This window comes from Dendrobates tinctorius, unplaced genomic scaffold, assembly GCF_039654945.1.
Source record: "Dendrobates tinctorius isolate UK_male_01 unplaced genomic scaffold, ASM3965494v1 ptg000383l, whole genome shotgun sequence".
Taxonomy (NCBI): Eukaryota; Metazoa; Chordata; class Amphibia; order Anura; family Dendrobatidae; genus Dendrobates; species Dendrobates tinctorius.
The window spans coordinates 897852-910817 of record NW_027362049.1 but is presented as its reverse complement, the minus strand read 5'-3'; the positions used below and the strand labels follow the sequence as shown (position 1 = coordinate 910817).

Below are 12966 nucleotides of genomic sequence, written 5' to 3'. Positions count from 1 at the left end.
GAAGTCCATGGCATGTCATGGTTGTCTTTCTCGCAGCCTATGGCTTGCACTCACATACTGTGCTGCTACTGCACCACGCTTTCTTCTCCCAGCAGGATATATGTTTTCTCTTCCTCCTTCATGGAGCGGAGATCCAGTAAGAGATTGGATAGTCTCCGGCGGTGAGTGTCCCACACTGTTGAGTATTTGGTGCAGTGTAGCAGGAAGTGGGTCTCATCCTCCAGGGCCTCCAGGTCACAGTGTAGGCACAATCTGTCTTCCCTGAGTTTGTAGCTCTGTCTGTACTGGCCGATGGCTAGATTGTGGGCACTGAGTCTATATCTGCTCAGGATCTGTCTGTCTCTGGGGTCCGAGAGTTTCTCCAGAAATGGATCCAGTCTGTAGTCTCTCTGTAGACTCTGGTTCATGGTCAGTTTCTGAGAGCTGATGATCTCGTTCTTGCAGTCATTGACGTACATCTCCTGTCCCTCATCTACAGTTACTATATTCCTGATTCTGGCTTTTGTCAGGTTGCTTTGGTTGACTGTTTGGTCAGGTTGGGTTTGGGTGCGCTGTTCCAGGGGTCCTGGTTTGTGGGGACCACCTACATGTAGCATGGCTTTGTGGTGATGGGAGTTTGGGTTGCTACTCTGTTGGCGAGCCTGGAAGGACAGCGCCCTCTTCAGGACCGCTAGGTGCAGTGGGAATCTGCCCAGCTCAGCCCGGCAGGCACTGTTGGTGGTGCTCCGATGGATCTGGAGAAGGTGTTTACAGAATTCCAGGTGGAATATTTTTGTTGGACTGGAATCTCACTTTGACCAGTCTGGGTATGTGTGAAGGCCCCAGACTTCACTGCCATACAGGAGGATTGGGGTGATTATGGCATCGCAAATTTTTAGACAGACCCTAACTGGAGCTTCAGATGGTTGAGTTTCCTTCGGATGGCATAGAAGGCCTTGTCCTTCAGGGTCTCTATGACTTGTTTGAAGCCCGCTGACTGGTTAATTTCCAGGCCCAGGTAGGTGTATTTGTCTGTTTCTGTAAGAGCGCAGTTGTTTAGAACAAATGGAGGGTGCTGGTTCGATCTTGGTTTTCTCTTCTGAAACACCATGATGTTGGTTTTCTTTGCATTGATCGGTAGTGCCCATGTGGAGCTAAATTTCTCCAAGATTTTCAGGTTTTCTTGGAGACCTTTCTCAGTTGGTGATAGCAGCAGTAGTTCATCTGCATACAGCAAAAATTTCACCTGGCCATCATGGAGTGTTAGACCTGGTGCAGTGTAGGTGAACTGCTATTATGTAAATTAGTACACATGCGTAGTAGCTGCGTTCCCACACTTATTACACATGTGACTAAGAAGATAATGCGATTTTACCGCATCTAATGAAATTGTATGGGAAATTAATGCAGCGGAGACGAAAGTCTCCACTACATAAATAGACATGCTGCTGTCTGGAAAGACATGTCCGTCTCCGCAGAGAAGTCGGAGGCGTCTCAGGACGCATAGTGAAGATGAGATTTTCTTGAAATCCCATCCACTATGCTGCAACATCTGGACACTGCGAGTTTGACGCTGCGGATGTACGTATTGTCCAACCTGTAGCATTTACTGAACATGTGAGTCACTCAGCTCCCTACACTTGCCCATTTTTTCTGTTTACAAGTGACCATTTACTTGATCCTGTATGTATGTCACCTCTTGACACATGCTATTGAAAAGATATTGGGTCCAATTCATCAGCGCTTTTACACCAGAATTCGGAAGAAGCTTTGAAAAGTCATAAAAATTTGATGCAACTCAAGGCTGCACTAAAATTTAGCAACTTTTGGAATTCTCATGCCACTTTCTCCCAGCTGAAACAAAGTGGTTTGAGCTGGGGTGGTACGGGGTTGTGGCGATGAGGACCACCGGTGGTCAAACTCATGATGAGCAGCAGCGTTTGTTACAGTGCAGATGTTACTCCAGCAGAAACTGGAGTAAGATTAATGGGAGGTGCACACAGAGGCGCATGTTACTCGTTAGACGCTCCTGATTCATTAAGAGCCTCTTAAATAATCAGGAACCTTGATTTCCAACCTCTCCCACTCAACAAGGCCAGAGTGAAGATCGGGGCCATAATACCACCTGTTTTAATGTTATGGCTGATCGGAGTATGTATTGCCAGGGGTAGACACAGGTATAAGAGGCCCCTGTGCAAGAAAATTATATGGGCCCTTTGCAGTCCAATAGCTCATCATAGTGCACAATTCCCCTTGCATTGAAGGTGGATGTGGACCCCTCTACCCTCTTGGGGACCTGTGCGGCTGCACAGATTGCACCAATGGCGTGCCCGCCCCTTCCTGGGTTTTGTGGTTTGGAAGTAATAGTGTATAAGGGTGTGTGCACACGTTGCGGATTCTGCTGCGGATCCGCAGCGGATTTGGCCCTGCGGATCCGCAGCAGTTTCTGCTGCATTGTACAGTACCTGTATTTTCAAAGGAAAATAAAAACCACAGTGCACATGGTGCGGATTTTTCCATGCGGATTTGCTGTGGTTTTAAATCCGCAGCATGTCACTTCTTTGTGCGGAATCCGTAGTGGTTTCACACGTTCTCCATTGTACAGGTGTCAAACCGCAGGGGCAAACCGCAGGCTAATCTGCAGATAAAACGCAAGTCTCTTGATCTGCGGATTTACCTGGGGATTTTGCAAAATCCAGGCGGAAAATTCCGCAGCAGAATCCGAAACGTGTGCAATGGCCTTAGTCGGCAGTGAGGTATAAACTTTGCATTTCTGTCAAGAGTAAAGTAGATGCAGCAGTGACAGCACCATTAGATGCAATACACAGCTTGCCCTCCAGGTGTCTCCCTTGCTCTGCCCTGTAGTTCGCTCTCCAGGACTATAAATCCTGATTTACGTTATAATTTATTTATAGATCATCTTATATATTGAGGGGAGCCATTTAAATGAAGAAAACATTGTAAAACATGTTGCCTACTCTCACAAAAATTATTTACAGCATTTATGGTTTATGACCATAATCGATGGACATGCTCTCTAGATTATTGTAATATATAAATACTGATCAGGCCCTACTTTATTTATAGCCTTAAAGGGGTACTCCAACTGCAGGCATTTATGACATATCTATACTTGACCTCACCCAGCTGTTGTTGACTGATCTGAATCTTATTCTGTATCTATTTATGGGTCTTTAAGCGCATATTAATGTCCTCCCGTATATATCCCGTGAGTCTGATTGGCATCTTAATTCCTCACAACTTTCTTCATTAACATATAAATACCTAACGCAAGTACTAGGTATTATGATGTATTACTATGTAACACATTAGCATTTGTCCATATAGGTTTTTTATGCATGTTTTGCTACATAAAAATAAAAAAAATGTAAGGAAATGATCCTTTGACTGATCCCATTTATTTTTATGGGATGTAAACTAACATCATTTCATCCATTAAATTGGCTTATAGGTTCACTAAGATAAAAAAAAGACAAACATGTGGCCTCCTTACACTATTAACTATGGTATTTAAATGTTAATAAGTATCAGGATTTTATGTATTCAGGAACCCAAATAAACTATTATTACCATAAATCATAGTGGGAAAAAAAGCTGTAAGTGCAAGCACCCATACAACACAATATAACATTGGGTCACAAATAATAGAAAAATCTAAGAAAATCCAAAATATTTTTACATGTTTCTGTAAATGCCAGAGATTCCCAATGTCCAATAGGACATAAAGTTATAAGGCATCTGAGGGTCTTCAGTAGTGGCAGACAGGAGTGAAAGTTTCCCGTTCTCTCCGCTAGTCACTAGCAAAACCTTAAACCCTTTATAGACCGTCACGTGAGTGATCAACAGCTTAATTCAGAAGATGTCATCATGAGCCGGCAGCTCAGCAGATCAGTGGACACCAGCAGCACCTACTGACCTAGGCTCCTGTCTCCCGTAGCTTCTTGGCCCCAGTCGGGAGCGGTCCACCAAGGTCTGTGCTAAACACAGGTGAGTAATCTCATGGAGAAGATTCAAAAAGCTCTAATATATTTTACTCATTTATATAGCACCATTAAATCCAAAGCGCTTTACAGACATTATCGGCACTATCCCGATGGGGCTCACAATCTATATTCCCTATCAGTATGTCTTCGGAATGTGGGAGGAAACCCACGCCAACACGGGGAGAACATGCAAACTCCTTGCAAGGCTGTAGTGCTAACCACTGAGCCACCGTGCTTTTGGCACTACTGGAGGAATATTTTTATTTCTCATCGTGACTACTACAGATGTGTCCATCCTTTCTTACCTTTCCACGAATTACGTAAAGGTCTCCAGAGACATAGAACCTAAAAACTGCCCAATTTTCCCCACCCCAAAGCAAACCACTAATATTGGGATATTTACAGCCAAGAAATTCATAAGAAAGGACACATCTGTATGCTATTCACAACTTGTGGCTTTTGTAAATCTGGTCGGTGACAATTATCTAAATGTACATAGAAAAATGTAGCAGAGCTGAGTTAGTAAGCCCTCGGAGTTCAGATAATGTAGATTTGCTTGCGGGACTATGTAAAACCACCGCCAATACAAGTAGGAAATCTTCTGCTACTTGTGATAAGCCACAGCTCTGCTACATTTGTAAAATTGGTCATTTCTGCGTTATCCTGTTTATCAGCAGATTACATCCAGCACAGACACCGCATAGCCACGTCCTTCACCATTTAACATGTTTACCCTGTAAGTGCTCATTTACAGACCTCTCCTCCACAATTAACACGGAGCAATTATATTAACTCTGCTTCTGACGTCCATTGCTCTCATGCAGAGCGCTCTATCATCATTAATGCCCAGGCATGCTCATTTTGACAATTATTTTAAGTGTTGGTTGGTTCACGCACCCCTGTGTAGCAGCGTTCAGGCTTTCCATTTTCATTCAATGAGAGGTTTTAGTAAAGGGTCTAGATTGTGAAAATGGCCATTTTTAAAAATAATTCAACTAAAATACTTGCTTTAGATTTTTTTTTTTTTTAGAAAAGCAGATTTTAATTTATTCATTGGAAGATTAAATTGACAAATCCATGACATGATTAACTCTTTACTGTTCTTACATTGATGTAGATAAACCTTCCAATGCACATTAGATTGGCAGATCCTGGGATCTTAAAGGGGTTTTATCAGGAACAAAATACATTTTAATCAATAGATCTTGGAACAATAATAAGTTTCACAATTGGATGTGTTTTAAAAAATAATGTTCCTGTGCTGAGATAATCTTATAAATGTGCCCCTGCTGTGTACTGTGTAATGGCTGTGTCTGACTGTGCGGGAACATGGTCTGATCATACCACAGCTCCTGGGCGGGGAGAGCAAAAGAGTATGCAGGCAGGACAGCAAGGGATCACAGCTGATTCTTTGAAGTAAAATATTGCTTAAAAATGGGCAAGGAAATGTTTTGACTCACAATCAGTTGTGATCCCGTGCTGTTCTGTCTGTATACTCCCTTTTGCTTCCTCCCCTGCCCAGGAGCTGTGGTATGATCAGACCATGTTCCTGCACAGTCAGACACAGACATTACACAGTACACAGCAGGGGCACATTTATTATTTATTTATATAGCACCATTGATTCCATAGTGCTGTACATGAGAAGGGGTTACATACAAGTTACAGATATCACTTACAGTAAACAAAATTACAATGACAGACTGATACAGAGGGGAGAGAGGACCCTGCCCTTGCGGGCTTACATTCTACAGCATGGTGGGGAAGGAGACAGTAGGTTGGGGGGTTGCAGCAGCTCCCGTGTTGGTTGCGGTGGTTGCTCCTGTAGTTGTGAGGAGGCAGCGGGGATCATTGCAGGCTGTAAGCTTTCCTGAAAAGAAGAGTTTTCAGGTTCCGTCTGAAGGATCTGAATGTGGTTGATAGTCGGACGTGTTGGGGCAAAGAATGGGGGATATTCAGGAGAAGTCTTGGAGGCGTTGGGTGAGGAGCGAATAAGTGTGGAGGAGAGAAGGAGGTCTTAGGAGGACCGGAGATTACGTGAGGGAAGATATTGGGAGATTAGTTCAGAGATATATGGGGGTGACAGGTTATAGATGGCCCTGTAGGTCAGTATTAGTAATTTGAACTGGATTCCTGAGGGAATGGGAGCCAGTGAATGGATTTGCAGAGGGGAGAAGCGGAGGAGTAGCGCGGAGGGAGATGAATCAGTCGGGCAGCAGCGTTAAGGATGGACTGGAGCGGTGCAAGGGTGTTAGCAGGGAGACCACAGAAAAGGATGTTGCATTAGTCAAGGCTGGAGATGATGAGGGCATGAGAAACTAGATTGAGGGTTGAGAAAAGGATGGATTCTGGAAATATTTTTGAGCTGGAGGCGACAGGAGGTAGAAAGAGCTTGGATGTGCGGTTTGAAGGACAGGGCAGAGTCGAGGGTTACTCCAAGGCAGCGGACTTCTGGTACGGGGAAAGCGTGATGTCGTTGTGATAGATAGGTCAGGTAAAGATCTGTGAGATTGGGGAAAGATGATGAGTTCAGATTTGTCCACATTGAGTTTGAGGAAGCGAGAGGAGGATATGGCTGATAGACACTCCAGGATTCTGGACAGCAGAGAGGTGATGTCTGGGCCAGAGGGGCCATCTGAGTGTCATCAGCATATAGATGGTACTGAAATCCATGGAACTTTATGATTTGCCCCATGCCAAATGTATAGATTGAGAAGAGTAGGGGTCCTAGAAAAGAACCTTGGTGGACTCCAACAGAGAGAGGGTGGGGTGAGGAGGTAGTGTGGGAGACGCTGAATGTGCGGTTGGAAAGGTATGATGAGATCCAGGATAGGGCGAGGTCTTTGGTGCCAAAGGAGGAAGGGATCTGTAGTAGGAGGCAGTGGTCAACTGTGTCGAAAGCAGAGGACAGGTCTAGAAGCAGGAGTATAGAGTATTGTCCAATAGCTTTGGCTGTAAGTAGGTCGCTAGTAATTTTGGTTATAAGATTATCTCAGCACAGGAACATTTTATTTAAACATATCCAATTGTGCAAATTATTATTATTATTCCAAGATCTATTGATCAAAACTTTTGGGGAAAACCCCTTTAAGTGATTGGGTATTTCCAAGAGCCTCTGTTGGGGGAAGTTAGGATGGGGCATGCTGGAAATCAGCATGCCCAATACTATGTCCTCTTGGGAAATAAACATCACCATAAGCATGCATCATTGTCAAGGAGATATCTGTGTTAAGCAAAAGGATGACCTCTTTAATATGAAAGCATGTGATGATCAAGAGATCTTTGGAGATTCTGCTCCCATGACCAGTGGTACACAGATAATTTTAATTAATTTTTTTAAGATTGACAAAATAATATGTTAGAGAAACAAATCAATCTACTTTTAGGAAAAAATTTATACGAAAAAAAAAAATTCTGAGTTGCTCCCAAACTTTCAGCCCCATTACTAAGGCACTGTGCTTTATTTTGAAGAGCTCAGTGGTGCTTTTCTTTTTAGTTGTCAATGTTTGTGGCTTCTAGACAGGTAATATGGCAAAAAGGAAAATCGACAATGACAGAAAAATATCTCTGGGACTCGGCCAAGGAAGATCTTTGTTGTGATATGATTCAATATAAGTTGGCACCATGGATTAGGTCCTATTCCTATCCATCTAAAAAATGGGTGGTAGTTTGGAGAATTCAGGAAGGGGGCAGAGGCCCATTAGTGTGATGTGACCCCCTCCTTGTTAAATTATGTGGCAGAGAGACTGCATTCAGATCTGGGGTGAGCAGGCAGAGAGCACGGGTCCTATGCATGAGCAGTCCATGACAAACATCTCTCTATATGTCATAACAGGCTGTCGTTGACTTGGCATATTGGAGGTTGTAGTGTCTAATAATGAGTGCAAGTGCTTGATACTTGAGCTTGCCTACAGTACTCGAGTGACATACAAAACATGCAAGGATTGCCTGTTAGCCAAAAAACATGGGGGGATTGCCTGACAAACAGCCACGAAACATGCGGGGACGCGAACACGTCACTCGAGCACCTGCGATACTCAGTGCATACTGGTGCACCCTAGGCAAACTTGAGTATCAAGCACTTGCGCTCATCACTAGTAGTTTCGGAACAGTTATAGAACCACACGTTGAAAAACAATGTTTTAAAACAATTGTATGAGATTTTTAATTTCACAAACCTGACAGTGGTTTCCATGGTTCAGGTTGGTACAGACAATTCACAACTTTGGATCAAAAAGACAAGCCAATGTTGTTTTGCTTCTGGTTCCCAGCTGTGCAGAGAAGGGTAATGTGGCTCCATGAAACTGAAAGGGAATATGCCCACACATCAGTAAATGATGGTGGGCTTACCTGCTTGTGGTATAAAATTTATCTAAACCTTCCAATTATAGGGTATAAATATATTTGAATATTCATAGGGGGATGATGGACACCTAAATGGATGTGATGTGTCTACATTGTGACACCGTTAGTGCCCTTTGCTGTATGAGTCATAGGAACAGTATTTATAAGCGTTGCTGACAGGTGCCTACTTATTTCCAACAGGATTTGCTATTGGGACAGAGTCATAGAGACCCAGATCTTGCAATGTCTGTACTGAATGCATTACCATTCATGAGGCCAGTCAACATCCGATCACCACGCCAGCAGAGACGCCACACACTTCCTGCCAGTGAATTTCGCTGTCTTTCCCCAGAAGACGCAGTCAGTGTGTTTGAGATAGAAAGAGAAGGTAAGTAAAGATGCATTTAAGGGATTTTATACTTTCTTAACATCATGGCCAAAATAACAGCACATTCCCACCCTGCTAGCATGAGTACGAAACACCCAATTTTTGGGGGATTGGCCAACAATCCTATGTCTATAGCACATTTGATTGTCTGCAGACCCCACAATATGTAAAATTGCAGCAGTTCATGCTGCTGCAATAGGGTTTATGGAAAGAGGACACCTAGCCTTTACTAGTCCCATCCTCTTTTGCACTTGGGTGGAGGGATCCAGGATAAGGGTTCCTTGGCCCCGTCGGTGTTTGCTTCCGAACCCTCAGCAAAGCAGGATTTGGATGTATGTGCCGACGGGACCAAGGAACAGGTACCTGAAAGCAATGTGAAAGAACCCGAAGACACCCCTATCCATAGGAACTACATTGTTTGCAAAGTAGGTAAGGATTTGTACTATGGGTAGGCAAAAGGGGCACTGTAATGAGACCTTGTTACTACAATTTTCACCACTGTCAGGATCTGCTATGTAGGATCTAATCAACTGATGCAAAGTAAAGCCACATGATATTCTCGCTCTGCGTTGCCCTGATTTTGGTTTAGTTCTAGTTCTTATGACTCCAAATGAATTGTGATACTCACCGATGCCAATATCCTTGCAGCCTTTATATCAGTATCTGGAGAATGTCCTCTCCATCTGGATGAAGTTCGTCATTTCTTGACCCTTTGCCCAGAGCTGTCACTTGGCTGGTTTGAAGAGGGACGTCTTGTGGCATTTATCATTGGATCATTATGGGATCAGGACAAGCTCAATCAGGTAATTGAAATTACACTCAGAAAATTCTATAATTAGGACAATACCTCAACAGCAATTTTCATCATAATCAGAATTGCAGACATGATGCTAAGAAGTTCCTTTTAGATGTCTAAAATGGTCAATTAGCTATTCAGGCTGCATTTTATGTGGTTAGTATGGAAGGCTTCTCTACTTAGAGAGTCCATAGTAATAGCACCGAGTATTGTGCCGAATATAAAGGAGCAAAAACAATTACCGATTATGTTATTGATCACCTTTGTCTCCTCCTAGGATGCCCTCACCTTGCACAAACCACACGGGTCAACAGTCCACATCCATGTCCTGGCTGTACACCGCACATTTCGGCAGCAGGGCAAGGGATCCATCCTGCTCTGGCGTTATCTTCAGTACCTGCGTTGTCTGCCTTTTGCACGGCGGGCAGCGCTAATGTGTGAAGATTTCCTGGTTCCTTTCTACTCCAAGTGTGGCTTCAAGGCTGTGGGTCCTTGTGACATAACGGTTGGACCCTTGACCTTTATTGAGATGCACTGTCCAGTCAAAGGTCACGCCTTCATGCGAAGGAATAGTGGTTGCTAGCCCCTAACTCTACTCTTTTGCTTCTCAAGGGGTACAACGTATTGCAGAACAGTACATTTTACCTTTGATGCCAAGCAAAAGTGTTAATAACGGGAATGACAGGGTTATGCTTAGTAATTCAGGCATGGAGTGGTTAATACAAATGTATGGCGTCCTAAGGCTCTGGGTGCACGTGGCACTTCTGTATAAAATCCTATAATCTTGCAAATTATTTCACTGTACAAAACCCCATTTAATATAATCTGTCACATTAAATCTGTTTTTTTTTCTATGTCTGTCTTGTCTAAGAGTTATTCTTGAAGTTGTTAATGTTAATTGTTATTAGCCATGCAGCTAAGGAGACTTAACTTTCTTTTATGGTGGGCTACCTGTATGAAATAGTTCATGTTTCCGGCCTTGATAGTGTGATGCAGCGGGACCAGCACAGTGTTAAATTCCTCAATCGACAGGGACCTTTGGCTCAACAAATAACATTTTCTACGATTTTGCTGCTGCAGAATGTCTGGTACTCTTCCATCTAGTGGAGTGATTCGTGGAAATAAAATCCATTACGACAGCTCCCAACTGCTCCATCACTCCCTCCGCTCAGTGTTAGTGATAGCAAGAGAAAAATAGGATGGGGTGGTAGACTTATTTATGGGGGAAAAAAGGAGAGAGAGTACCCCAGAGGGCAAATAAAGAGGAAATTACTGAAGACAGCAGAACACTAGTAACAAACACAGCTCACATTCAGCCTATATTACTGGGAGGGACACTCCCACAAGAAATAAATTTGATACTTGGCTCAGACTGCAAACTGTAAACCAACGGGATTGAAAATGAATAAAGATTGAAACGCAGTGGTTACTTTTAGTTAATAAAATTGCACCAACATGTATAAATTATTCTTTCCCATGTCATAGATTTCCTTAGCCTTTAAAATCCATATGTGTGAGCGTTTAATACATCATATAAATACTACAGAGGGTTAACACAGCACATGCATGTTGTTCAACTTTATAGCTTAGGCATCCACAAACTAAGAGATGCAATGCAACCGTAAAGGGGTTTTTCCACCTTTTGGGACATTTTTTTCTCAATCCAGTTAGAGACTAAAAATATTTTTTTGTTTTACAATGAGGTTACATTAAAAAATTTGTACCATTTGACTTATACAGTTTTACAGGTACACACATCCCTTCACATTCAATGTTAATGTGGTAGGTGACCATAAATAACATGAGTGGCGCACAGAAAAGAAAGTACAGATTAGTGTTACAAACTCAACGGACTGAGCTCACGGACTGATTCCAAGTCAGCTGATTTTGCCGCCAGCAATAGAAAGTGCAACTAGGTCTATAGGACACAAACTGTGCAATATTGTTAATGTAACCCAAATGTATAATTAATTTTTAGCCCACATTACATGCATTTAAGTAAAAAAAGAAAAAAAATTTCAAGACCATAGCAGTAATTATCTGTACAAACGCAACAGCACATATACTTTCGCTTGTACGGAGGACACTAAGGCATTTCACCAGATAGATATATTTGCATTACTGATTACAGATGCTACTTGCCGTAACGGTAGGACCTATATCTGCATCAGGGCAGTTGCTGGTGTGATATAGAAAAGGAACGGCTCCACGGTTCACATCATCCATCTGATGCGGCTGCACGGATCACATCATCCATCTGATGCGGCTGCACGATTCACATCATCCATCTGATGCGGCTGCACGATTCACATCATCCATCTGATGCGGCTGCACGATTCACATCATCCATCTGATGCGGCTCCACGGTTCACATCATCCATCTGATGCGGCTGCACGATCACATCATCCATCTGATGCGGCTCCACGGTTCACATCATCCATCTGATGCGGCTGCACGGTTCACATCATCCATCTGATGCGGCTCCACGGTTCACATCATCCATCTGATGCGGCTGCACGATCACATCATCCATCTGATGCAGCTGCACGATTCACATCATCCATCTGATGCAGCTGCACGATTCACATCATCCATCTGATGCAGCTGCACGATTCACATCATCCATCTGATGCGGCTCCACGGTTCACATCATCCATCTGATGCGGCTGCACGATCACATCATCCATCTGATGCGGCTGCACGATTCACATCATCCATCTGATGCGGCTGCACGATTCACATCATCCATCTGATGCGGCTGCACGATTCACATCATCCATCTGATGCGGCTCCACGGTTCACATCATCCATCTGATGCGGCTGCACGATCACATCATCCATCTGATGCGGCTCCACGGTTCACATCATCCATCTGATGCGGCTGCACGATTCACATCATCCATCTGATGCGGCTCCACGGATCACATCATCCATCTGATGCGGCTGCACGATCACATCATCCATCTGATGCGGCTCCACGGTTCACATCATCCATCTGATGCGGCTGCACGATCACATCATCCATCAGATGCGGCTGCACGATCACATCATTCATCTGATGCGGCTCCACGGTTCACATCATCCATCTGATGCGGCTCCACGGTTCACATCATCCATCTGATGCGGCTGCACGATCACATCATCCATCTGATGCGGCTGCACGATTCACATCATCTGATGCGGCTCCACGGTTCACATCATCCATCTGATGCGGCTGCACGATCACATCATCCATCTGATGCGGCTGCACGATTCACATCATCCATCTGATGCGGCTCCACGGATCACATCATCCATCTGATGCGGCTGCACGATCACATCATCCATCTGATGCGGCTCCACGGTTCACATCATCCATCTGATGCGGCTCCACGGTTCACATCATCCATCTGATGCGGCTGCACGATCACATCATCCATCAGATGCGGCTGCACGATCACATCATTCATCTGAT

The 12966-nt window shown here is 43.9% G+C and overlaps 1 protein-coding gene across 3 annotated transcripts in view; it reads left to right on the top strand.

The window, feature by feature from the left end:
• The window catches only part of AANAT (aralkylamine N-acetyltransferase), a 51040-nt gene extending 40671 nt beyond the window's left edge, over positions 1-10369 (top strand). For 2 of the 3 annotated variants that reach the window (XM_073563158.1, XM_073563159.1), the window contains 3 exons: positions 8529-8715; positions 9364-9518; positions 9789-10369. In XM_073563158.1, the coding sequence (XP_073419259.1) occupies positions 8571-8715; positions 9364-9518; positions 9789-10094 (606 nt within the window). In that variant the 5' untranslated portion in view covers positions 8529-8570 and the 3' untranslated portion in view covers positions 10095-10369. Of the gene's footprint in view, positions 1-3876; positions 3988-8528; positions 8716-9363; positions 9519-9788 lie in introns of those variants that run through there. The other variant, XM_073563160.1, reaches the window with a different exon arrangement.
• Positions 10370-12966: the final 2597 nt, after the last annotated feature.